General features: G+C 43.8%; 2 protein-coding genes across 2 annotated transcripts; one reads left to right on the top strand and one right to left on the bottom strand.

Annotated features, from left to right (window-relative positions):
- Positions 1–5,693: 5,693 nt before the first annotated feature.
- On the top strand, positions 5,694–10,854 carry LOC308224499 (uncharacterized protein; the record flags this gene model as incomplete). The annotated part of the gene is given in 6 exon segments (XM_080624479.1): positions 5,694–5,830; positions 7,591–7,615; positions 7,621–7,827; positions 8,658–9,633; positions 10,000–10,164; positions 10,718–10,854. Coding segments are annotated over 6 exon segments (1,647 nt in total).
- A 3,689-nt stretch (positions 10,855–14,543) lies between these two features.
- On the bottom strand, positions 14,544–20,877 carry PGRMC1 (progesterone receptor membrane component 1). Its single transcript, XM_080624847.1, has 3 exons — positions 20,520–20,877; positions 18,453–18,608; positions 14,544–16,395 (listed from the first exon to the last, which is right to left on the bottom strand). The coding sequence occupies exons 1-3, from the start codon at positions 20,839–20,841 to the stop codon at positions 16,295–16,297; spliced, it is 579 nt and encodes a 192-aa protein (XP_080480973.1). The 5' UTR covers positions 20,842–20,877; the 3' UTR covers positions 14,544–16,294.
- Between the last annotated feature and the right edge of the window lie 5,600 nt (positions 20,878–26,477).

Genomic DNA, 26,477 nt, shown 5'->3' with positions numbered 1-26,477 from the left:
ATCCCATAACTTAAGAGACAGTATATTTCAGTTTAACCTCTTGTACCATCAAACCACAACTTCATCTTTTGAGATGAAAAATGCAAACAGATGTCAGTGTATGATAAACTCATAGAAAACCTTCCCAACGCAAGGAGAACCAACAACTGTGGAGAAGACAACTAGACCCCAAAAAAGCATTTGTAGGGAAAGGCAGTATCTTTATGGTAACAACTTGTACAGTGAGAAAACACAGACATGCTTTTTGGACACAAAGTTGTAACAGAAATAGACTTGCACGCTAAATAAACATGTAACAATTGTTCTCAGATTGTAATTGCATACATAGCAATTAGACCACCTGAGATAAAGAGGTGCTTGTGCTTGGCACACACCTCTGCTGGCAGCCCAAATCTTGTGTGCATCCTGCAATCATCGACCATCACAGTTACAGCCCTACTACCACAACAGGAGAAATAAGCTGTCTGTTTCTGAAGTAAAGAAGTACTGCAGAGTGTGGACAGTACCTTCTACAGTGTGCAGGTGAGGCACTGACACCTGGAGAGCTGCTGCACTGTGGGGAGCTGACTGCCATACAACCAAGAGACAGATGTGCTGCGTTTCCACTGCTTAAACACTAGTGGTAAACCAGGGAAAAGCTGTAATTAATCCTCACACACATATTTCTCATATGAAGTAGTGGTGGATGAGCTACCTTTATACAAGACAAAGGAAAACATGGTATCACGTCACCCCCCTGTAACTAGGCCTTCACCCTGCTTGAACAAGGCAACTGCTGAGGAAGTAACTGGGGTTTTCTTTACACAACACACACACACACACAGAGTGACCACAGGCCAAAGATACCTGGCAGCAGGCAGGCTTCAGCCAAAGGCGGGCATGCAGGGCAGCCACGGGCCCTTCGGGGGGAAGAGCAGGGCAAGAAGCTACTGTCACCTCCTGCGGCTCCGCCTTGTCCCGCTTTATGAATCGTTAGGAATACGTGAAATGCCCACACCCCGCACAGCCACGCTACCTGGGCCATCCCTTTCCCGAGCTCTGGCCACTAAGAAATGGCCCCCACGGCCGCAGTGCCCCCCAGGGCTGGGGTCGAGGCGAGCAGCCAGGCCCGGCCCAGCGCCGGGCGGCGGGAGGAGAGGGCGGTGCCCGGCCGCGCCCCAGGGGCGGGACCCTCGCCGCGCCCGGCGTGCGCCGCGCTCCGCCCCGGGGTGGCGGCGGGAAGAGCGCCGGGTGGTGAGGAGCGGTGGTGGTGGCTGCCGCCGAAGGGGTAAGGGGAACCGGCCCGCTGCGGCCTGTGGGAGTGGGGCGTTGCTGGCAGAGGGCACCTGCCGCTGCTGGAGGCGTCCTTGGGCGGGTGGCCCTGCTCGGTGCCCCGGTCCTTCTGGGGAAGCAGCCGCGGCAGGAGGGTGCTGGGGGCGCCGGGGAGCGGGGCCTGTGGGGAAGGGGCCGCGGTTGCAGGGCTGCCTCTCCCCTCCGTGCCAGGCGGGCCAAGCCCGCTCACGCCGGTGCTCCAGGGGGTGGAGCGGTTCCCGGCAGTATCTCGGAGACCGCGGCCCTGCCGTGCCCCCCTGTGGCTGCCAGGGCGGCGTTGGGAGGAGCGTCACCCCCTCCCTGGGCCGCGGGTCACTGGGCCTTTGGGTTCGTGGCCGGGTCTCAAGGGTCTGGTGCTGGAGCTTGGGCCTTTTCCCCCCGAGCAGGGAGAGCGCGGCCTTTCGGCGGCGGCGTCGATTGAGACGAGATTGGCTTGCGTTTTCTTTATCCCCATCTCAAAACGCAGCATGAAGCAGCGGCGTGAGGAGCGTTTACTTTAAAACGTCCCTTTATTGTGATATTTGCGTGACCAGCGGCACTTCTGATCACCTCTCCTGTTCACTTATTTTTGCACAGAGTAAGCTGAATAAATTAGTGCTGTCTCTTGAAAAATCTGTTTAAAACTCTTGTTTCAAGTTCTCCAAGTGACTCTGGTAAACACTTTTTCCCCTGTGTGAAAAGCTCTTTCTGCTGCTGTGGATCAGTACATAACACTTGCCACATTGCTGCTTGCTTGTAGGTGTTTTTGCAGACCCGCCTCTGTGGAATTAAGGTATTTCCTCTGCTTCAAGCTCTCCTTTGGCTCTGCTGGTGGAGCTGTTCATGGCTGTGCTGTGTATGAGGGCAGGGAAACAACTGCCTGTGAAGTAACCGGGCTAAATGAGATTTATTTGTGTTTTCGCCAGGCTAGATCTCTTCCCTGAGCTGGCTGATGGTGTGGGCTCAGAAACAGTTGTGATGGCCCAGGGCCTGGTATGAGTGACTTGAGAGGGAACTGGGGATGGTAAGAGCTGTTTCAGCTAGTGGTACTGGGAGCAGGTGTGAGGGGCACCTTTGGATCCAGTTATTCTCACTGCTTGCATTTTGCTCATGTGGGCTATATGGGTTTTTTCAGGTTAGACATTGCCAGACTATTAATGTTTCCTTAAAGTGTAATTTTGTTTTGAACTGTTCACTTGTGTGACATGTTTTAGGGTGTTCTAAGATAATTCAGTCAATGTAAAAAAGATCATGCAGCTATTCAGAAAAACCATTTTAGGTTTATCCTTGTGATTTTCTTTAAGCCCACTAAAGGGTTATTGTACATTAGCAGCAGCTTGGGTTGTGGGGATGTTTAAATGATGATTGAAAGTAGCCTTAAAAGAGTCAATTTGCTGTGTATGGTGCTGACCAAATTAGTACTGTGTGTGCATTTGGGGTTGTTTTGCCTTGGAGAGTGTTAGAATATTACAACAAAAATTACTCGAGGGCTGAAGAAATGGTTCTCAGTGAAAGAGGGGACTGTGAGTGAGCTCTCAAAGAGCTCAAGCTATATGTTTTATGTAAGAAAGGTGACTGAGAGGCACCTGGATTATAACATGTAAGAGGAATGCATACACACACATACACCCCAAACCCATAAGATCACCTAGATGTTAAAAGGATGTGAATCTAGGTAGAGGAAGGCTTATGAAGAAATAGCATCTGGAAGTTGCTTCCATTTTAAACAGCAAATGACTAAGGAATGGAACAAACTGCCTATGGCAAGTGGCAGGTTCATATTGTACCTTCAACCAGAGTCAGGTTGCTTCCTGGAAGAAATGCTTCAGTCCAGTACAGTTAGCACAGGCCAGAGTAAGTGATCTCATGGCCTGTTGTGGTCCTGATCAGCTTGAATCTGTTCTAAAATACTGTATTATTTTAGGCCCCTGAGACATAGGCAGTTACTGGGTTTCACAGGAATTCCTCAGCAGAGCTGGGAATTGATCACAGATCTGTGGAGTCCCCTTGATTCCCCTTTATCCATTTAAATAACACCCTTCTTTTGTTTCAGGGTTTTTTTTGGGTATGTATTAGGGCTATCAGAGCAGATGATCACAGAAAAAGGCATGCAGGTGGCATGGTACAGTTCAGCCTGCAGTTAGCATAGTAAACCCTAGTGCAAGGGCAAATGTGTCCTGATGTTATAACTGTGGCAGAATAGCTAAAACGAAATAATAATTAGGTAAAGGGGTTGAATGTCAAGTTCCTGGTGGTTTGTCAGTTGGAACAGCTAACACTAAAGTAAACAGCTTATTAGTATGTCAGGATTGATTCCAAAAGGCCATGCTGCTGAGCAGCCACCCAGTGGATCAGCCAGTGAATAATTCTGTGCTTTGTACACAGTTATGTGATGAGAAATGCATTTCTGGTGCTTGAAGAGCTCCTGGCTGTGAAAAAGAGTAGGGAGGAGCAAGGATAATGGTCTGCACTGGCAAACCACTGTAGCTTACTCAGCAATATGAAGAGACTTTGGGGCTTACTTTTAGGTGATTTCTTGCAGTAGTAGCAATACAGTTACAGCCATGGTGGTGTAAGGATAGAAGTGAACAAAGATTTGCAAGGGCAGGATGGTATCTGTTGTTTTAATAGAAGATGTACTTGCAAAACAGAGCAAGCTTTTGGGGGGGTACACCAGCTGCAGGTTTCAGCGTCAGTATCCTGGATGTTTTAACATGCTTCACCTCAAATCTTAGTGTGATGGAAGAAGTGTAGATGATACATTACAGATAGCTTTAGGAAGCTCTTTACCTTAATGCATGGTGGGCAGGAAGAACTCTAGAGACTACTCATTCTTCCAGTTTTGTAATCAGTACTTTGAGTGTAATTGCTTTGCTTATGTGAGATACTGAAGATGCATCCCGTCTGCATACATGTCTGTGTTCAGAAATTAATCTGGAGATACTCAGCCTTTCCTGGCAAAGTTGTAGTTAATTCTGTGTGAATTTGGCAACAGTTCCTTAACAGGGACGATTCAGTGCTGCAGTCTGTGCTGTACACTGTTGCTTCCAGAGAGTACTGTTTCGTTTTTCTTCTTTCTTTTTAATTGCACTAGCTTTTCCTTCAGTACATAAGTGTTGAGTATTTTTTTCCTTTATCATTCTGAATGGAGTGTAGTCACCCTCTTTTACCAGACGGCTTCTTCCACTTCACTTGTCTTCCCATGCAGATTCCTATATTGAAGGCAAACAGGTATTTTTAAGTAACGGCAGCATAGTTTATAACCTGTGACAACCACCATACGGACTTTTTCCATGTTGCTTCAGAGGAAGCTTTAATACGGCACTCCTGAAGTTCTCTGTGTATATGTATCTTCTTTTTTTCTCCTTTGGTTTAGTCTGTTACTTACGTTAAAATGGTGGCTAAAAAGAGAAAATTACAGCATATGGACAGCATTAAAATATACTAACCTTTATTAGTAACTAGCTGCTGAGATTTTGTGGGAGAAGCTGGTGCAGATGGTGGTTTGCCAGCTTCTGCTCTTTTTAACACGAAGTTAGGCCTGAGAAGTCTTTGCTAACAGGGTAAGCTGCTCTGTAAAGTTTTTAGATGCTTAAGCATGTGAGGGGAAAAGAACTGTTATGATTGTCCTGTTTGTACTGGGTATAGGGATACTGATATATTCATGTACCTGAACTTAAGTCCTTTAATCAAAAAAGAGCATTTTACTCTTTTGATTTCCTGTAAAATTGGTGTGGGTAAGCTTAAAGTTGTAAATATTTTTAGTGTGGTTGGCACTGAAATTGGGAGATGATCTCTGGAGCTGGTGAAGCCTCCTGGACAGATCCTTGGCTTCTTATTGTTTAACATGAAGTAGATGCAGCAGCTGCCCTAATTTATGTGGTTCTTAGCTAGTAAGGGGTACCCTTTCTTTTCTCTGTACCTTTTTGCTTAAGTATGTTGAGAGATGAATACATTTAAGTGCTGTGCATAGCCTGGAATTACAAGAGAAAAGTTGCAATCTGGAAGCTGAACTTCAGCACCTAATAGTTTACCTCTGTAAGTACTTACTAGAGTGGACCCTGGTTTGCTATTTTTTCACAGCAGGTAATTTCTAAACTGTGACCCTAAAGTGTTACCCTCTATGCTGGAAATAACACTTCATATTACGAATTTTTTCACCTTGATGCAGTTTGCCTGTTTTCTGTTAGTGTGGTCACAACTGGGCATTTGAAGCCTGTTAATTGCAGTACACATCAACAGAATTTATCAATTTTTAAGCAAGAAAGCAAGGATTTTTGATCCAGAAGATATTGCTGTAAGAGTTGGTGAACTAGTTTTGGCAGAACTGTCTGAGTCCTGCAGATAGGAATGCTCTGCTGAACATACTGAACTTTGAGTCCCTTGAAGAGCATGCCAGGAACATGTTTGATATGATGTCAGATTGTGAGCCACTTATGTCACGGCATGGGGAGACATTTGGAAGAAGAGTGTTTGAGCTCGATTGCCAATTCAGTGTCCACTTCAGAAGAGATGTTCTGGTGTGCCAGGGTGGAGAGAGGTACTCTCATAAGTGCAGCAGTATTTTGGTAGCCATCTGGGGTGTCTCATTTGCTCAGCAGGTTGTCTGTGTTTGCATAAATGAACAGCAAACTGGACTGCTAAGTCTGACTCTGCTTCTTCTGTGACAGGTGATTTTTGGTACCAGACATTTCAGTGAAGGAGCAATAAGAAAGAGAAGCCTGGAAAAACTAAAGCTGCAAGAACAGGAGCACATTCGGCAAAGAGGGGAAAAGAGACGGGGTTGAAAGGTGAGAGTGTATGTTAGAGACTGTCTGATTTTCTTGAGATTTGTTACACTACCTCATGCCAAGTAAAATCCAGGAGTGGCCACTGTAAAAAACCAGGCTTTGAGGAAATGGGAGTTGGAGAACTTGAAGCGATACTATACAGATTTTAAATTGTATTCCTGTTGGAAAGAAAAGCATTATGATGGTTGTGTGTGTAAGGCATCAGATGGAGGGGTATGGGTTGTGAGAAAGGTTGGACTAGGGACACCCTGAGGTCGCTTTTGGTTTGGGTTGTTCTGTGATTCTGTGGGCCTGGAGTGAGATCAGAGAGCTTTTCCTCTCAAGTTGCCCTGAGGCGTGATTGCTCTTCAGCAATCTGCATGTGGGCTTTTTGTATCGCTCTATGCTGCAACATCACAAATGAATGTCTTTATGCCCTGAAGAGAAATGAGTGCGATGTACATTTCTAGGTGCCTCCCAGCTGACTAGAAGGTCCAAAATTTCAAAAAATACTTTTAAACACTTTATTATTGTGTGCACACTTTGTTCTTTGAGTTTTCTGGAGTTTTCTGTAGTGTAGCATGTTGATTGTTTGGTAGATCTGCTTTCTGCAGGATAAGGTTTCCAGACAGTAGTGACAGCTTGTCATGGTTTAACCCCATCTGGCAACTAAGCCCTGCAACAGCCGCTGGCTTCTTCCCCCCACAGTGCGGTGAGGGAGAGAATTGGAAGGGCAAAAAGTGAGAAAATTCCTCCTTGAGAAAAAGACAGTTTAATGGGTACAGCAAAAGCTGCACTCAAGCAAAGCCAGACAAGGAATTCATTCAGCACTTCCCATGGTCAGGCAGGTGTTCAGCCATCCCCAGAACAGCAGGACTCCATCACACATTAACAGTGACTTGGGAAGACAAACGTCATCGCTCCCAATGTCCCCCCCCTTCCTCCTTCTCCCCCAGCTTCCCATGCTGTGCATGATGCCACATGGTCGGGGATATCCCTGGGGTCAGACAGGGTCAACTGTTCCACTGTGTCCCCTCCCAGGTCCTGGTGCACCCCCAGCCTCCTCGCTGGTGGGGTCAGGTGAGGAGCAGAAAAGGCTTTGACTTGGTGTAAGTGCTGCTCAGCAGTAATGGACATGTAATGTCTCTTAAATGGGACCCTTATGATAATCTGTAGGGGAGATTTGTTAATTTAAGACCTGCATTCAGATGATTAATCTCTAGGTGTGTCCTTGGAGACAAAAGTTGATGTGACTCTTGTCCTGGCAATGGTTATAAAGAAAACTGTAGAATATAAACCATTTGAAGAGACAAAGAGCTTTCTGAACGTGTGCTCACTTGGATGCATGTCATCTATGTGCCATGTTTTTTTAAGCATGTTAATTTAACAAACAAGATTCCTTATTAGCCGCATGTGGATTCTTGGTGACTGGTTGCTTATTATTAGCACTTCAAACACCTGCATCCAATCCCCAGGACTCAAATTGTAAACCAAGTGTCATCTAAATTGTCCCATATTGATAATTACCTAGAAAAACACGTGGTGATGAAAAGAAGTTCGAGAGAGAAAAAAGAAAGCTAAGCTCAAGAGGAGAGAAGAGAGGCAGATAGATGGAGATGAGAAACATCCCCCAAAGCAGCAGAAGGTACCAGCTGAAGAACAGCAGTGGCCAGAGAATATGCCTGAATGGGAAGAAAGGAAATCCCTGCTAGCTCAGAGAAGAGTGGAGGCTGTCAGACTGCTTACAGTGCTGTTAAGCCATGTGAAAGTAAGATTATTTTAAAACACATTTTAAATTTTGAAGGATATTTATTAAAGCTTGAATAATTCACTAGACATTTGATGTCTTGATGCTGACATGAATGCCTTGGGACTGACTGAACACTCAGAAGGCCTGAGGGCTAAGTTTTGTGACAATCTGCTCTCAGTCTTGCCCCGAGAGCAAAGGTAGTGCATTTCCACCCAGAAACTTTGCCTTTGATGCTTGTTTCAGGCCTTGTCATTACTCAAGAAAAATAGTCTGGTAGGGCTATATCAGCTCTGTTAGACTTGATCCAGCATTGCAAACAAGTTGTTTTGGGGTGGGGATGCAAATGATGGTATCTCTGTTGTTTTGGTCTCAGTTCTGCAAGTGACACAATTAAAGTGACACAGATTACATCAGCTGCATTTCTCAAAGACTTTCTTTTGTGGCCAACACTAAGCTGTCAGTTTTATTTCAGTTTGGTTCAGGTAACGTCTTGAGAAAGCAGAGGAATGATAAAAATATGAGTGTTTTGCACACAGATTCATGTTTGAAGGATTATTTTAGTGCTCTGAGCTAAAAGTTTTGAGTGAAAACAGGTGTTTTCGTTTCTCAGGGCTGCTAACATGGCTTTGTCTTCATTATTTGCAAAGAAAAATTTGCTTGCAGCTTTTAACAAGTGTATGTTTTCCCCAATTCTTAAAGATTTCTGAAAACTTATAATTTACTAAGAGTTGAAGTCTGAGGCTACCCTTGCCATTCTGCATGAGTTTAGGTCCCCATAACATCTGACATTAGCCTTCTTAATGGTGAAGGTGATGTGTAAATAAACTTCTATTTTCTTGGTTTCGCAGTTGGCAAGTCAAAAAGTGGATCCTTCATGGGGCATAAGGAAGGACGATTCCTTCTCTGAAACAGCATTAACAGACATACATCAGGAACTGATTAACTCCCATTATCATACTCACAAAGAGTTGAAACATAAGGAGGAGTTTAAGTGCCCGCTAACCCTAAAAGGTAGCAGCTTATGTAGCGAGGAAGGAGATGTGAGTAACTTCCATGCATCTGCTTGTCATATAGTCAGGACAATTTTAAATGACCCCTCTCCAGCCCCACGTTCTGACGGACAGCCTGGCAGAGATGTGTGCAACTCCTTTGGCTGTGGATCTTTGCTGATTACAGTTACGCAAGACCGCAGGGTCATCCAGCCTCTCGATGGAAGGGACTGCCCAGCACTGAATGTAGCTCACACACAGACAGTGTCTGATGAAGACTCTTGCAAAAAGCAAAAGGTTTATGAGACTGATGAGTTCATCCATTATTTACTAAACTACTATCGGACTCCGCACTATGCACGTGTTTGCTTAGAGCCAAAAAACGCTGCGCAGAAGTCCTGGCGGAAGAGAGTGGTGTCTGGTGGTGGTAGTGCTTTTGACATCAGCTTGAGTAACAAACACGGTCAGCACTTCAGAGAAGTGAGTCCTGTACAAAACCTCAACAAGAGAAATTGTAGTAGTGGTGATAATGGTAGACTGGTGATTGCTGTTGGGGAGCTTGAGTCAAAGGACACAGTGTTAGAAAACAAGGCTTGTGGGGGGAGGCTTGTGAAAAAGTTGCAAGTGCAGAGGAATGACTTGCTCACTGTTGATAACTTACCCTATGCTGAACTGAATCATTCTTTGGATTGCACTGCTGTTACTCATGATAAGGAATTCAAACAAGAAGATGGTAGTGATGAAGGTACTGTACCATACAAAACATGTAGCTCCGCTTGCAAATTAAAGGATTTGTTGGAAGAGATCAGTGACTCTGACTACTTTAGAGAGGCAAGTAGCAGCTCAGTGAAGAGAACAGAAAGAAGGTGTGAAGAAATTTACAGCAATTGCAATAGAGGGTGCTTACCTGCAAGAGCTGGGGAAAGCAAGTTACTGGTTTACCTTAAAAATGTAACTCTGGAAGATCAAGAGAAGGAAAGCAGCAAATGTAGCTTCTGTTCTAATTCTGTCCATCAGGGCCTGGCAAGGCAGTGTGAACATAAGCTTAAGAAGTCATGCAAGAGGTCTAGTAGTAAATTAAGGCATGAAGGACAAAAAAGCAAGAGACAGTCCAGGGAAGAGGAGAGGAATGCTTGCAAAATGAAGAAAAAGAGAAAAAAGCTTTCTTCTAATCTTTTATCTGATGAATGTGGCTTTTCAGAGACGGACAGTTGTGTGCAGCTGGAGTCGCTCAGAAAGATACAAGGAAAATGTAAGAAAATGCTCCACAAAAAAGTGAAATTCAAGACCCTTCACGCCACCATGGCAGCACCAGATGTTACCCCTTGTGATGGCTCGCTACTCCAGGAGACCCTCCAGAGGACAGGTGAGAAAGAGGGACACCAGAACTAAGGTGCCTGAATGTGACAGGTCTCTGCCAGGTGAGGTAACCTGCCACAGTTCTTACAGTGATGAGTGGTGGTTTTAAAAAGCATTAAGAAGTATAAACATGGCATAAAAAAAGAGTGCAGCTTATCTCCAGCTAAAACACTACACACAGGTGTAGTTGAAGAGCAGCATTCATCTTACTAATAGGATAGCAAAGTATCTGTCATGGGCAGATGGTTGGTTCTGGTGTTAATAACAACATGTGTGCTAACGACTGAACATGCTTTAGACAGGTAAAAACATTCTTGGGCAGCTCAATATGTGGTACATCTGGGTGGGAATTACTGTCTAAAGTTAGTGACTCTATATATAGGTAGTCATCTGATGCTCATGCAGGATTGCTACATTTCTGGCTATTGTTACAGCCCTTTCACAATTTACTATGCTTTCAGTTCATTGGCAGATACTTTACAGCTCTCTCCTCATACCCTTTCTCTCACCAACCTCTGACAAACTATTTTCAAGTAACTTTTCCATATACTTATCTACAGGAGATGAGAGGAGATTCATGTTGAGAAAAGAGATGGATGCAGATGTCAGAGGATGCCCTCTATTTCCTCTTGAGATAATTCAGACAGACCCCTGCTCAGATACTTTCTGTGGAGCAGAGCCCAGAAGAGGATGCTGAACAGCTACTATGTAACAGCTCTTAAGTTTTTATATACAAGTGGGAGAAGAAAGCCCTTTGATTAAAAGGTACATGAAATAGTGGGGTTTTTTGTTGCTTAGGTGATTTCTTTGGTTAGAGTATCTAACTGGTTTAGTGAGCCACAAAACAAGAACCTGTGTTTGCCTTTTGGGTAACAGGACCAAAACTTTTCCTAGGGGCAGACAACTTTCATGGATCAGTTGCTAAGAATTTGAAAGGATACAGATTGAGATCTTGGGTTGTTAAACTCTGAATAAATGTAGGGAACCATGTAAATACGAAGTTACAATATTTCATAATAAGGAGGAAAATACATAGCTATATAAATCTAGAGCAAGCATATGAACTGCCTCCTCAATCAGATTAAAATGGTGGGACTGGAAGGTGTGGGTGACATTTATTCTCAATTGTGGAAAATAATAGATCCCATAAACCCACCCTGGAAAAATGCTTGTTTTCTGTTCAGAATTCTAGAGGTGTTTCTGCAAGCTTGCTGGTCCGTGGGAGGAACCCAACAAGTTTCATGAGATTTTGAAGGCACACTCAATGAGATTGCTGTTTAGTATGATTTTGCTTACAAGTAATTTCAGAGGAATTGTGAAATGTTGACAGACTTGTGCTGCATGTGGGTAAAAATGTGAAAACACAATCTAGGGACTTGAGTTATATCTGTATTTATTCAGCTGGCTATGTTTAGAAGACAGACACTATTGCTTTTGGACAAAGTCTCTTAGCAAGATGTAGAAGACCAATTCTAAGTTAAATACACTGATTATTTCAGCTTTCATTTTACTATGCTTTATTTATTACATGTCAATATACTAAGTTAATGTGATAATGTTGCCTTCATTACCTAGAATCTTACCCATGTTTGTAACTTCTGCTCTAATAAATAGTAATAATAACAAATATATTGTAATTGTTCATGGTAGTTAGGTTTCCCCCAGTGTTCAGTACTGGTGATTCCCACAGGCTTCTAAAGCTGGGTTTTATTGTCTTCTCTGTTCACATGTTCAGATGTTGAGTGCCTTTTCAGGGTCATGAATGACGAATGGTTGATACTCAAAGTACTGTTAATCTATTACTTTTATCTATAAAAGATGTTATTTTCTTGACAGAAATATTTTGACTATTTTGGAGAACATTTATGCTCCTCTGAAGTTTCCTTTTTAGTATTTTATACAGTTATAATGAAGACCAACTATTGTATGTTGACTGTGTACAATGTTGCAGTTGCACTGGTGTGACATAACCAGGGGTGGTTTTTCTCTATGCAATACCTGTGGAGTAAAGATGACAAAACTCCCCCCTCTGTCAGTCTATAAGCAGTTCTGTGTCCGTGGCTCCCCTGTTCCCATGAGCCAGACCTTTCTATTACGTGTGAGGAAGTACTTCTTTCTGTTAGGCTGGGCAGCCTAACCGATTTCATTGGGTGTAAATTCCCAGTGCTTTATCAACATGTTGTCACAATATTCAATAACAAGTAAATACACCAGTTCTGTAATTGCTTCTGGCATTCACCTATATTGACTGAAACTGATGAAGCAAATCGTCTCTCCAAGTCCTCATTCCTTGTAAAACTTTCGTTGTAAATAAAGTACATGTGCATTTTGAAGTGTGAGACACCATTGTAATCTTCATAGTGAAACAGAACTTTTGTTTTCTATTTGCTTACAGGTAGAGTTATTTAGAGCCTGTTTTCAGGTGGTTTACTATTAATTCCTTGCATTTCCTATCAACACACTTCATTTGAGCCACATCCTTTCAGACTGTTCAGTATAATTTAATTATCGTGAAGGCTAATCTTTAAAGATACATATAACAGCTTTAAAACTCTTGGAATGTACAGCTTTGTAGCTTAAATTTCAGTTGTTACAGGAATAAATGTCGCATCACAATGTTTACTCAATTGGAATGTTTAATAGGCAAAAATATGCATTAAAAGCAGAATTTGTATAGTTCAGCAGTAGAAATGTTGCTGGCATAATTTGACATTGCTGGCATAATTTGACACCTTTCAGTTTGGGCCTGGTGAGTGCTGTTGTACTGAGCTGGTGTTTCAAGAGGTTGGGGTTTTAATGGAAATACTGTTTACTCTGACGTGTATGAATTAGTGCACTAAGACTGTGGGTCCTGCAATCAAACCTGACCTCTGTATAGACTAATGAAAATACTTCCTTATGGATCTAGTGAGAACAATAGTCTTCTCAAGGGAGCTGTCTGAAGTGAGCTTTGTTATCAGAAACACACGGCCTGTTGGCTGTACCTTCTGCTGAATGCTGAAGTCACAGTCCTACAGGCTGGTTTTAAAGTAGAAATACACAATGTTCATTATTATATCAGTCCATCTGCTTGAAATACAAGAATGCAGCAATGATGAGACAAAGCCCTTAATCCAGAGATTCCAGGCAATGAATAAAAATGCCTCACCTTTTGTAAAACCTCTTACATAACTCTCAACTTAAGCATTCATTACTGAGCTGCTTTTTGTTTAACTGAAACAGCATGAAGTAAGAGCCAATAAGGATGATTAAGAGCAGGTAGAGTCCAGATAAAAGAATATCTGAATTTTACAAAGCAGTTGACAGTATGACAGAACTGGTTGGACATGAGATGCTGCTCAATTGTTCTGACTTGCCCTAGAGCTCCTCAAGTATGGCCTTGTGGCACTTGGGTAATAGGTGTTCAGACACTTTGGTGATGGTCTCTGCTCTTAGTTGGTCATCTTGTCCTGCTTGGTTAATGATGTACAGCCTGATAAGCTACCTGGCACAGGTCTTTCTGCTTAGTCATTGCAGCTGGTCACTGCTGAGGGAAGAGATCAAGTTGCAATGAACAAAGAGCAAAAAAGAAGCTAAAACCCAGCCCTTGTATCCAGCACATTAGAAGAAAATAAAATCTGAGTCACACTACTTTTGTGACTCACTTTTTCCCCTTTCATAACAAATTCTCTTTGTTTTCTCTGAAAAATTATTGGTCTTACCAAAGTGTAAGACTTCCTTCCCAAGAGGGACAGATGCTTAACATTAAGCTTTGTCTTGTGTTACTGCTTGTTTTCTGTGTAGTTCTTATTTATTACTATTGGTCTTTGTGATGCATCATGTTGTAACATAAAGATTAATACTTCAAATAGCATTCAGTTCTTCAGGATATGTTATGGACTAACTTAAGGAGTCAGATGGTTGGGTCTGCTGAAGGGTAGGTTATAGCCTAGCCTAGCTCCAACTCTGACAGCCTTCCAAGCTCAACCTTTTGTGCAGCATTAACATTACTTGGGCCTTTTTATGCCTAACTCTGTTCCTGTAACAGCAAAGCGTGTTATACAACCATGAACACAGGCTATACTTAATATTCTGGTAAAAATTACAGAGCCATGTTTACAGGCATGCAGTTAGAACATACTATATGTGTTGGATAATGTAAGACATTGGAGAAAGACAAAAAAACCTTGAAACATTGGGGGAAGATTAAGTATCACATTCAGTTACAGTAAATAAAACCAAACACCACCATTATGCAAGAGTATTTTATTTCCTGCCTTAAATAAAAGCACATTACTGATCTGAGGTAAACCATTAGTAGTTTGCAAGGAGTATAAATGTCTCTAAAAATAAAATTTCAACACAAGGGTCATGGCAAGATTTACATTAGTCTCTAGACCTCCCCTGGGTAGTTCATACAAGTACCACTTTACGCAAGCCATCTGGCTCAAATGAAGAGCTTCACTCTTCAGTTGAAGGCCCAGTGTAACACAAAGAAAATGCCATGGCAGTGTTAAGACTAAGGGAAAGTTGTTTGCTTTCACCACAGATGGTCTTAGGCACTTTAGCATGTTGTGTCAACTTGGTTATGAAAGCTGCTGTTGTGCAATGCACTCTACTTCCAAACAATTTTGCCTAGTTTACACCGATATTCAAGGCCCGGCTGGACAAGTTCCTGTGTGATGTACTCTTAAGTTACCCTGCTCTTGCAGGGGGGTTGGACTAGATGATCTTTTGAGGTCCCTTCCAACCCTCGGGATTCTGTGATTCCCACTCAGGACTCAGTTTATCATTTTGGTCATGCTGCCAAACTGAAACAGCTTGGCCAGACAGCTGAACCAGAGAAACTAAACAGGGAGAACTACCCCCGACAGGCACCTAAGCAGAATCACCTGGACAAGAAACAGGAGTGGTCAGTTTTGCACATGATGATGATGATGAAGCATGTTTACATCTTCCCTTGGTCAAATCCATTTACCCAGCCTGCTCTGGGAGGAGACCAGGTTAGATAGTCGGAACAAACCTAGTAATTAAGCATAGATGTAAGCTAAGAGAGCAAGTAAGTTTAAAGCAATTCAAAGGTCAGGTACAGCATTACAGGAGATTGTGCTGTTTCTTTTCATGGCAACGTTCCACAGCAACAAAGGCCTCAATGCTGAAAGAGCCGATACCAAGTTGTTTTATTTTGTACAGGAAACTCGTATGTTGAACAGTAACATTTTTCTGCTGGTTAAAGTTGCATGTACAGGGGCACTTGTTAATCACACCATACCAGCAAGTTGCCTTTTTTAGGCCTAGGAATCAATTGCAGCTTATCTTCCCTGTTTAATACCATTTCATTAAAATTCACAGAAGAGTTTTAGTAAGAGGAAAAATAAATGAATAGTCCAGCTGAGTCACACTTCATGATGTACCTGGTTTTTAGTGATTTCTAGTTAACACCTGGTATCTCAAACCTTCGTAACACTTCAGATGTGCTTTAAAAGTATTAATCCATGCATCATTATGCATGACAGAATACGTCAAGTATTCATCAGTATTAATTAATTTTTTAAGTATCTAGAAGTCATTTAACCTCTCAAACACTCTTACCTTTTTTAAAAGCAGTTTCTTCTGTAAGCTGCTATGTAACTCCTTAAAAGCCAAATTATCTTACATAATATTGAATTACATTGTGCAACAAATGAGCATGATGCTTCATGGACAAATATAGTCCTTTTTTCTAAAGGAATTATAGTCCAAGACCCGGATCCCACAGAACGAATGTGAAACAAGAGTTAGTGGAATTTGTGTTGCATATGTGAGGTTACTCTCGTGCTTGTGCCTGCGGTGCTAGGTTCTGAATTAAAATCTGGGTTTCAGCCTACTCTATGCTAAGTGGTGACAGAGGAAAACCAGGAGTAGTCATTTATTGCCAAAATTTACTTTATCAACAGACATTTTTGTGCATACTTCAGATATGCAGGTTTAAAGGAAGACAGATCTTAGACCTTTAGTGGTTTACCACTGAATTTGAAAAGAAAACCTTTGAATAGAAGCAACTCAGTGTAACTCTGGACCTTTTGTAAGCATTGCTGCTGTTGCAACTTATAAAAAGAAGTGGAATGTTACAAATGATCCTTTACAATTCAAGAACAGATTGTTCCTCGCTTCACTTTCTAGTCTTTCTTTGCATCCTTGGCATCTTTCTCTTCTTCATCAGAGTATACAGTGGGTTCCTCCCCCTCCTTCAGCAGGTTACCAACATGGTGATACTTAACTGGGGGAGAAAAAAAAAAAGAATGCATGTCATTATTCTCCCCTGAGCTTGGAGATTTTTAACTCCTCTGCCTGATTCCTGAATTGACAGAATGCCTATATTATAATAAAATGGGTCTCAGAAAAGAGAAGATTTTGGCAGAAAAGCCAAAATCAACTACCTGACCTACTATTAATGTTGTAGTAAGTGTAAGAAACACAAAAAGTGAGTGTATTCTCCTATTGCTTAAGCCAAAAGACACGTGTAAAATGAGGGACTCACCCAGCTAAAGAAACAGAATCTTGGATTAGATTATTTCTCTTGACAGAGTCAAAGCCATTTTTTCAACCAGTGGCATTGTTAAAATACGTAGGTTATGTATTATACACAGAGGCAGATACATGTGTGCACACATGTACGCAACTTTCAAGGGCTTTTATTTTGTGTAATGCATGTTGAAAATACCCGATAGGTCAGAAGATAGATCCTTTCTCCCAAAGATAAAGACAGATCTATTATCCTATTATGCTGCTAAGCCTCTGTCTTATATCTCATTCTGAACATGTGAAAATGCTAAGATCATATACATGTAAGAACTGAGAGCTATGCAATGTTGCTCATCTGTCAACTTCAACAAAGCAAAAGATGCCTCTGGCTACAGGTATTTCAGACTAGTGTTGTTGTTATAATTATCGAGAATTTAAAGCAATTAATTGCCAAATTTACTAGAAACATAGTAATAAAAAGAGTACAGTTTGCTGTCAGTCCTGATGCCCAACTCTTGAAAAGGTAGATTTAAACATTAGTTGAGGTCAGTTATTTGGTAGCATAGTTCTACAACATGCTTGTTAGCACAATAAAACAGCCATTCAGTGTGGCGTGATTAAGTCTTCATTAAGACAGGAAGAGCGCCAAAATAGTAGGGGCACATTAGGTCAGGACTGAGAGGTTCTAATGGCATTATGTGGAGGAAAGCTCCATTCTAGCTAGTGATAGCAAATCTTTAATACCAAACACCAGACTTAAAATAACATTTGATTTCCACTATACTACTTTCTGTATATGCAATTTCCATCACATATATGTATAAACATTCGTCAAGAAGAAAAACTGATATGTTTAGTTTTTGTCTTATCTCAGTAGGAATAATCCCTTTGGTGCTCACTTCCCTAAAAGGCAGCATGAGATGTGGAGGAATAATTTTTCATCAACAAGATACAAGAAAAAAAAAGATCAGTGGGCATGCCCCGGTACAAGGGTCAACACAGCAACTTCCACAAAACTGTGGTTTGAAATTCTCCTTTTTGAGCAGCAAGTTGAGGCACACGACACAGAACAGTTGGAATCGCCTTTTTAAAACTTTTAATACTAAGCATATAAGTTAATTTGAGAACAGACATCTCAAGTGTGCAAGTTGCCTTTTTTCCTCTGCCGCTCTGTCCATCACTAAAACGATAATGATCAGGCTGCCTGCAAGCACAGAGGTGGTATTTGCTCTTTCCTGATCACCACCTCAGGGAGAAGGTCAGCTGGATACAGTTGTCTGTGAATCTGATAAAGCTGCCAGCAAGACCATGCAGGGTCACTTATTTAGAGTAAAAAAAAGTTATATCAAGAGCACAAAGGCAAAAAAAGCTTAAAGTCTTCAAAACTGAAAAAAATCCAAGAAGTAATAATTCAGATGTTTACTCTTATTTCTGAGAAGCTTCATTTCTCAGAGCAGTAAAATCCAATCCTCTCTATAAATGGGGTCTTAACTGTATCAAAACCATGTTCTTAATTTCCAATTCCTGTCAACTTTTTGGGTGGTCTTATAGATCTCTGCCTGTGATGGAATGCTTCCATCTCTCCCACTGTCCCGTAAGGCACAGAGGGAGGAAGAACACAGAAGGAAAACGTGGCATTTCTCTTAATTCTTTTGAATAATGGTAATTCCAGTAATACTTAGCAAACTGAGGTATTAACTCAAAGTAAGTTTCCAGACTGATGCTTCCAGCTGGTAACAGCCTTTTAGCCATTGCTTCCCGTATTAAATACTAGTTAGTTACTTCTTTGTAAATTGGTTTAAAATTGCTTACAAGTGAATTGTGACTCCCAGTCCCTCAAGGTCTCTTGCTGTGAAGCGTTGAGATCCGAGAGGTCATCATAGTCATCTCTCAGAGCCTCCTTATCCAGGCAGAAAGTGGCGAGACCTCGGGATGCATCTCTTCCAGCAAAAATCCCATACGGGCCCTCTTTAAAACAGAAACAGAAGCAGCATTATTAGAGAGGTAACAGATGCTGTGTGACCATGGATCAGAGTCCCCAGACTCAAACAGATTATGAGATCCTATCCTGACCTATGGGTCAGAGATGCCTCAATTTTCTGACATGTTTTAAAGTTTTATTCTACTTGGTAATGAAGGAAAACAGAGGAAGATGACAAGAAACAAAACCATGGTAAGAGATACTGAGTTTAATGAAACATCAGGACACTGAGCCAATGGTGTGTGGCACATACAAATAAGGTAAGAGTAAGTATACGAATTGGGAAGCATAGCCTCAGAAGGAAGAACAGAGGAAGATTTGTAAAGTCTGAGGTGAAATGGAAGTTTTCTAAGAGATGCTCCTGACTTAAAGAGCTGAAAGGATGACTTGACAGAAAATATGGGAGATGATAGAAATTATCAACTTGGAACATCTATTAAAACTTTCGAAATGCAAGATGAACTCAAATGACCAAAACATGCAACTCGCAGTACATCAGAGATATCAAGGCAGACTCTTGCTAAATTCCATTAAAGATTAACTTGCTTGCATGACAAGCTGAAAATTGAGATATCACATGTTGCAACTAGACGCTGAAAGTTCTTTGTCAGGGAGCTTAAAGAAGTTGTTAACTCGGGTTACGATAGGGAGCATGACATCTCCCACACCTCCCAGAGCGAGCTTTTTCCCAAACTCATCAGAAGACTTTTACTGCTTTATTAAAATGAAAACTAAATTGGCCCAACACTGTAATGAACCATTCAGCAATTATCAAATTGCAGGCAGCTTTTACTGCTGTCAAAGAAGGTGGCATCCAAAGCATGGTCCTTAAGTGGTTTTTAATTTGCACAAATACAAAACTGCACATCTAACTCGGCCTGACTGCTGCAGAATGCAAAGTTACAGTCAAGCACCACTCAGTGACAGTCTCCAGCCCATGTCTGGACCAAAAGTAATAATCTCATCATGCCTCCACATACAAGTCTCCTTGTCTCTGAGTAGTGCTGGCAGCTCCCTATAGCAGCTACCAGCTCCGGATAGCTCAGGCGTGGTTATGTCAGACAGATCCTCGTACAAGTTACCAAGTCCCAGTGACACTTTCTAAATTGAGGCCTCTGTTAAAAATAAAACCCCATGTCCTAGTGGAGGTGATAAAACTCTGTCCCCTGGGTGCACATAGTCCAGCCACCTCATCACTAGCTGCCCTGCGAGCCCTTGCATAGCTTAATCTTTGCATGTTTCAACCGCCTGCACTCCTGATAAGAAGCTGGTTTAATCTAAATTGCTGGGTATTTAGTATAAATATTATGCAAAAGAGTGACGTCCACTAAAAGTTGGAAATGGAATGTAAACACTGAGAAAACACTGCTTCTGCTGCCCCGCATCAGACAAAGGCACCCGAGAGTGATGAAGCCACTCAACCCAACAGCGGCACAACCCACCCTGAGTAAGAGAATAATGAACAGACGTGGGCTGGCAAAGCCGGCGCTTCCACAGCAGCGGGGCCCGGCTCTGGAGCTAGGCAACAGCAGTAATCCTGCCCTCCGCCCCACCGGGCAGGCACGCAGGCAGGCAGCTTTCCCAGCGCTGCTGTTGCGTGATCCTGGCACACGCCGAGCTGCGCACACCCTTCCCAGCTCCAAGAAAGGGATCCCTTCCAGATCTCCGGATCGTGAGCAGGGCCGAGAGGGCGCGGGCAGCTTTGCTTCGCGTTTATCCCACAGGGCAGGCGGCGTGCCAGGCATTAGCGAGGAGCCCGCTGATCCCCGCGCCGCCAGCCCCGGGCCCGGCCCTGCCCGCGGGGCCTGAGCGGCGGCCACGCCGCCGAGGCCCCCCGTGATCCCTCCGTGCACAAAGAGCCGCGGGCTCCCGGGCTGGGCCCGCCTCGCCGCCCTCACCGGGCCCGTAGAACTTCCTGGCGCGGGTCACGTCGAAGACTTTGCCGTTGATGGCCATGAGGATACGGGGGTCCTGCACCCCGTCGTAGAGTCGCAGCTGCTCCAGCGTGAAGTCACGGCGCTTCATCTTGGGCAGCGGCGGAGGGTCCGCCTCGCCCGCCTGCGCCGCGGGCTGCTCGCCCCGCAGGATCCGGTAGAGCAGGAAGAGGCAGAGGCTCAGCAGGGTCAGGTTGAGCGGGGAGCTCACGATCTCCAGCAGCAGGCCGCCCCCCTCGGCCGCCGCCGGCTCCTCACCGGTCACCGCCAGTTCCTCGCGGGCCATCGCGCTCGGCTGCGTTACGGCACGGCGGGCTTTGAGTCGCGGTGCAGCGGCGGGGAGGGAGGAGGAGCCTGTTCCCTGAGGGGCAGGAGAAGGGCGGTGCTGAGGACGGGTTGAGGCGTGGCTGCCGCCTTTAGTGTGAAGGGCTCGATACCGGATGGCTCTTGGCGCGGCTCCGGCACTAGGTGGTGGTGTGCGGCAGGCCATGGCAAGAGCAGCTCGAAGAGCCCGCGGCCCGGCGAGGAACGCCGCGCAGCTTGAGGCGAGAACGGATCCGCGGAGGGCGCCGTCGTCCGCCATTCCTTTGCGCGGCGGCAGCAGGTCAGCTCGGGTCGGGCAGGGTCAGGGCGCTGCGTGGCCGCTCCTTGCAGCATAGTCTGACAGAAATTTTGGTCAAAATAATCTCGGAGTTGCGTTAGCCGAGTGCTGGAGCCGGTGCTGGCCTGCTGGGACCCAGCCGGTCCCTCCCCGCCCTCCATTCTTCTGTGCTTGGCATTGCTTTCCTGACGGAGCAGTATCTTTTTGGAGTGACAGTGCTGAGCTCAAAGTGGGACAGAAAGGAGGAAATTGCCAGAGTTCTGGGGTTTCCCCATTCAGGTTCATACTCGCTGTACCCCAAAGCCACAGAAGCAGTGAGCACAAGGCACTGTTATAACATGAAAGAGTGCTCAGTTGTGGACGTCTCTATTCAGGCTTCTGTTCAGTGGAAATCTTTGTGAAGTAAAACTTAAGATGAAGGAAGTATTAACTTGATGTATGTACTGAATATGGTGTTTACATGGAGCAACTGGAGTGCTGAATACAGCTAAGTGCTACTGGTGTTGCCTACTCCTTGGTATCAGGTGTGAGAAAGCAGAAGTGATGTTTTGGGTCAGAGTACTTGTCTCTGCAAATTGTGTCCTTGCCATCCTTCAGAAAGAACCCAAACCAGTGTCCAGTCAGAATATCATCAATTCCTCCACATAAGTGGGTGGTATCACTTAGGGTGTACATGCAGCAGAAATGCAGTGTACTAGTGTTGAGTTTGCAGTGTAGCTTGGCAGGTGGTTCATATCTCTGCTTCAGTGGATGAAGGCTGCTTTTACTGAACCTATCATTGGGACATTTAGTTAAATAAAATCAAAGTAAGTGAGTTTAATTTAATTTATAATTCTCAGTGTTAGGAAGCTTTTAACTCCATGAACCACTGGGGCTACTGATTAGAAGTTTTGCCTTTTGGGATACACTCAAGACTTTTCAGTACTGAAGTACTTAAACATGTTGGCTCTTGCAAGATAGGGTGTTCGGATCCACCTGCTGTCTGATTTGATAAGCTCGTTGTCTTACTGATCTGCACTTGGACTTTGATCTGTCCTTCCATGCTATACACTGACTTTTGCTTCTACCTGCTATGTAACTTGGAAATCTTTATTGTTTTGTTGCCCTGGTGACTAAGATATGTATCTTGTAATAGAGTAGGTCCGTGTTTTGGTCCTATTTAGGATACTAGATAAATCTCTGAAACTTTAGAAGTACTCAATCTAGGAGATTTATTACCTGCATGACAGTTAATTCTGCTCAGTGTAGACATGACACTGTTACACTTCGTTGTGTTGATATTACATGTTAGAGGAATAGGTATAGAAAAAAACAGAAATTTGAATGTTTTCTTTCTTTTTTTATAATGCATTTTGTTCAAGAGAGAAAAAGAAAAAAACCCAGCAGACTCCAGAACAACCCCAACCCTGAATGTGACCATGAACCAGACCCCAAAGGGGGGGTAAAAGCAGCTCTGTTTATGCCTAGTATCCTAGAGAGGTCATCCAAGAACAGTTCATTCTTAGATAAGGAAGGGCCAGGAAATATTGCCAAGATTAATGGAATCTCCAGTTATCTGCCCCACGAGCACTGGTACTGCAAGTTACAGTTGCCCAACTTCAATCTCTTTTTTTTTTTTACCTTACATCATATCAAAAAATATTCATACACCTCAGGATGCATCTTTCTTAAGAGAAAATAAAACCAGATATTTATAAATAAATGGGGATAAATAAAATTATGATAAATCAGTCTGAATCATCTAAATTCATGAACCCTATGTTATACATTTCTTGCTAGCGAGTTTACTTGGCAATTCCTTCCAAGAGAACTGAGGTTCTACTCATAATAGAGTTGGCTCCAACTCTGGTTAAATACCACAGGCATTAACTATGATCCCAGACAGGTTTTCGTTTCCATTCTGTAGACAACAATAGTTTCCTCTTTGAAACCATTCTGTTAACAACATCTATAAAATGAGTTGATAAGGCAGTTTCAATATTATGCTCTCTTCTTATTAGTTGAAGAAAGCATTTGAGCTCGGAGAACTTTCATATCCTTGCAAATAAAAGTGGTTAAGTTTTAAAATATTCCTCCTTGTGTTTTGATAAACAGCATCTGTTAGGAGATGGAGCAAAATTAGCTCTACTACACCTCAGCATTGTTCTTACTGCTTTATTTCCACTTTGGAACTTGTCTGGTAGTTTTAATGAATCTTTTAGAGCATATTCAATGCTTTTAAACAAAGTGTGCTTTGCCTACATTCCCCATGACCTTGGCTGCATGCATAGGGACTGCATTGTTGCCAAGTCAGTTTGGTCCTTGCATTCTTTCATTGTTCCTTTGGAAGACCTCCACAGAAATTCTTTTCTTTAACTTACCTGATTGCAATCATAGTTTGAATTAAAATTGTCAAGAAAGTCTTCAGAAGTTTGCAAAGATAACGATGCCTAACTTGCATAACTTGTGAGCAGATTCCCAGAGCTGCTGGTCACCTGAAACTACTGCTGGCTTTCATTCAACATGCAAGAACCCAGGGTTTCTGAAGTAGAGAAGAGGTATTCTAGTCTTTGGCCTTACTGAGAACTGGGGACAAATAATACCCCTGGCAAATTAGGTCTTTGCTGCCCAGCCTAAAGTCTGACTTGTAACTCCCACCTGAGAATTTGAGAGACTTCAGTAATGTATCATAGGATTGCATTACAAACAGCTTGTAACATTAAGCAGCAGCTGTAGAGAGCAGGTTTTGCCTTGTGGTCCAATGGCCTTTTGGAATCTGTAAACTTCTCTAAAGAAACTAAAAAGGAAAGCTAGATGTGCTTTACAAGGATACAAGGAATTCAAGCCTTCTAGAGAGAGACAAAGTCCTATGTGAGACCATCCAATACATGTATGCAGGCAAGCTCTGTCATACCTGCCTGTTTCTCACAGCTGGTCTAATATGGGTGTTACTTCTCCTCTTCCCCCTTCCTCCCCTTCCCCCAATAAATTAAGTTACAAGGAAAAAGAAAGGAATGATGAGATGTTGTAATCTCACTCTTCTTTTACTGTTAAGTGCCTACCTGTGTCAAGAAAACAGAACCCCTCCCCAAGCCGCAGTAGGTCAAATGTACTCTTAAAGCTGGCAGCAGGCATTCTGTTAAGTTAGAATGGGTCTAGTCCAGGTGAGCAGCAGGCATCCAACCTAGGATTGCCCTGAATTACATCTAGTCCTCAGATCAAAAGCATAGACCATCTTTCTGCTGGACCCCTTCTTTAGTTTTTATTTCCATCTCCATCACATTTCTGTTTATTTTTCAATTGCATCTTTTGACTTTCTAGCTGTGCTAAGTGTGAGAAGAAAGAACTTTGCAAATGTGAAGATGATACTGGGCCAAAGGCAATCAAGATCCTGTCATTCCTGGAGATAAATGTGTAAACATCTGCAGCATAAAACAGCTCCAGATGGGAATTTTTACCAAGTTTTAGAAAGTGTGTTAGTGCAGGGGTTGGAAAGGCATAGGCTGCTCATGCTGGAGAATTGCTTTTCTCAGAAACATACTGATGTGAATTTGCAACTAAAATCTTCCCCCCATCCTCATCTTCCCCTTTGCTTATTTGTCTTCTAGGCTGCCAGGACTGTGGGTTTCGATCCAGTGATGCCAAAAAGGACTGACAGTCGCTGTGACAAAGCTTGCTTGGCCAGTGTGTGCAGCAGCTACACTAGGAAGTTTTGGAGATGTCTTTTAACTACAGATGAAAATCTGGGTGTAAATTCTCAGTATGGGCTCTGGTTTTGAAAGGCAGCAGATGCCAGAACCAGTCTGGACAAGCTGTAGATACTTCTGGAAGAGGCAAGGAAAAAAGAAAACATAAGTCTTCCTGTGGTTCTTGCAATGTGACAGCATCAGTATCCCTGGAAAGCATGCTGGTTGACACTGGAAGAGTAAGTAAAATCCCTGGCTTCCTGAAAATAACAACTTGGATTTGCTTACAGGTCTGATGAGCCAGGAGGGGTTTATGTACCAAAAATAACTGATGACACGAAGGAAACTTGGTTCATTCACAGATTGAGCCAACTCAGTAGCCCTGTTAGAGGGAGTAGGAGATGTGATCTCTGCTCCGTTGATGTCCGATAGGGAAATGGTGTCCATTGCACGTACCTGTGTGCTTCACAAGGACCAGCTTTTACTTACACCCCCTTCCCCGGCGGTGTCCGTGCGGCCCCATTCGCCCGCTCCCAGGAGGGAAGCTCCCCCCATCCCCGGTGCGAGGGAGGTGGGGCCTGCTACCTGGTGCGCGAGACCCGGTGCCCGGAGCGCGCTGTGGGCGGGGCCGCCCCGGGGCGGCGGGTGCGGAGCAGCGCGGAGCGCTCGGGCGGCGGCCGGTGAGTGGCGGGGTCGGGGAATGACGGGCACGGTGACGGGGTGCGGCTCCGTACCCGCCTGCGGCGGCGGCGGGAGGGCTCCCGCCCGCTGCTCCTGCCCTGCCCCTCGGAGCGGGGCCGCGGCGACGAGAGCTGGGGTTTGGCGGCCGTGGGATAACGCTGACGGGCGTTTCGTGGCGTACGCGAGCGGCGTGAGCTTTCAGTGATGCGCCCTTTATTCACGTGCTCTACTCGCTGGCCGGTGGCCGAGGTCTCCTTACTGCTCCCGCGAGTGTGGGATCTGTCGGGCATCCTTAACTGACAGCCTTGCGGTCTTTCAGTGACAGATCTCTGCAGTGTGTGCCCTGGAACAATGTTTTAACCGATGTTGGTTAGCTGGAGTAGTCGCGGTTATTAATACGAGCTGGACTTTGTTTTGTCTCTTGCATCGTTAGTGAAGTTGCTGGCTGTGTCCCAGGTGCAGAGTCTTAAGGCTGCAACAGCCTGGCGTTGGGGTCTGGAGAGTCCATGAGATCTCAGAGCACGTATGCAGTAGAGACGTGAGAGAAGTAGCAGGGTCTTGTAAAGGAAGCAGATCTGATCCATAACCTGTAGTGGAATGAAGACACCCACTGTGTCGTTGCTTTCACGATTATTTTCTTATAAACTCCATTGTTTAAGAGCTTGATTTTACAAACAACTGTATGCAGGGGTAAAGCCTTAAGCATGTAACGACTTTGATGAATTTCCTGTTGTAATTATCCTTTGTGCAAGTAGGAGTGGCTCATGTGAGGGCAAGTCCTTTCATCAAGGTAAAAAGCTGCAGGCAGGGTATGAGCACAGAATATCCTACAGAATGTTGCTGTAAATCTTTTATACTTTGTGTTGTCCTTCTAATATTTGGAGGAAACTGGAGGAGGTTACAGGTAACTTGAAGTATACTGTTAGGAACCTTCAAAATGGAAAGGTAAGTTAGGAGGCATTATCTTTTACAGCT

This window comes from Psittacula echo (genome assembly GCF_963264785.1).
Source record: "Psittacula echo genome assembly, chromosome: 8".
NCBI classification, from domain to species: domain Eukaryota; kingdom Metazoa; phylum Chordata; class Aves; order Psittaciformes; family Psittacidae; genus Psittacula; species Psittacula echo.
The sequence above is the reverse complement of the archived record's forward strand: the minus strand, read 5'-3'. Positions and strand labels throughout refer to the sequence as shown.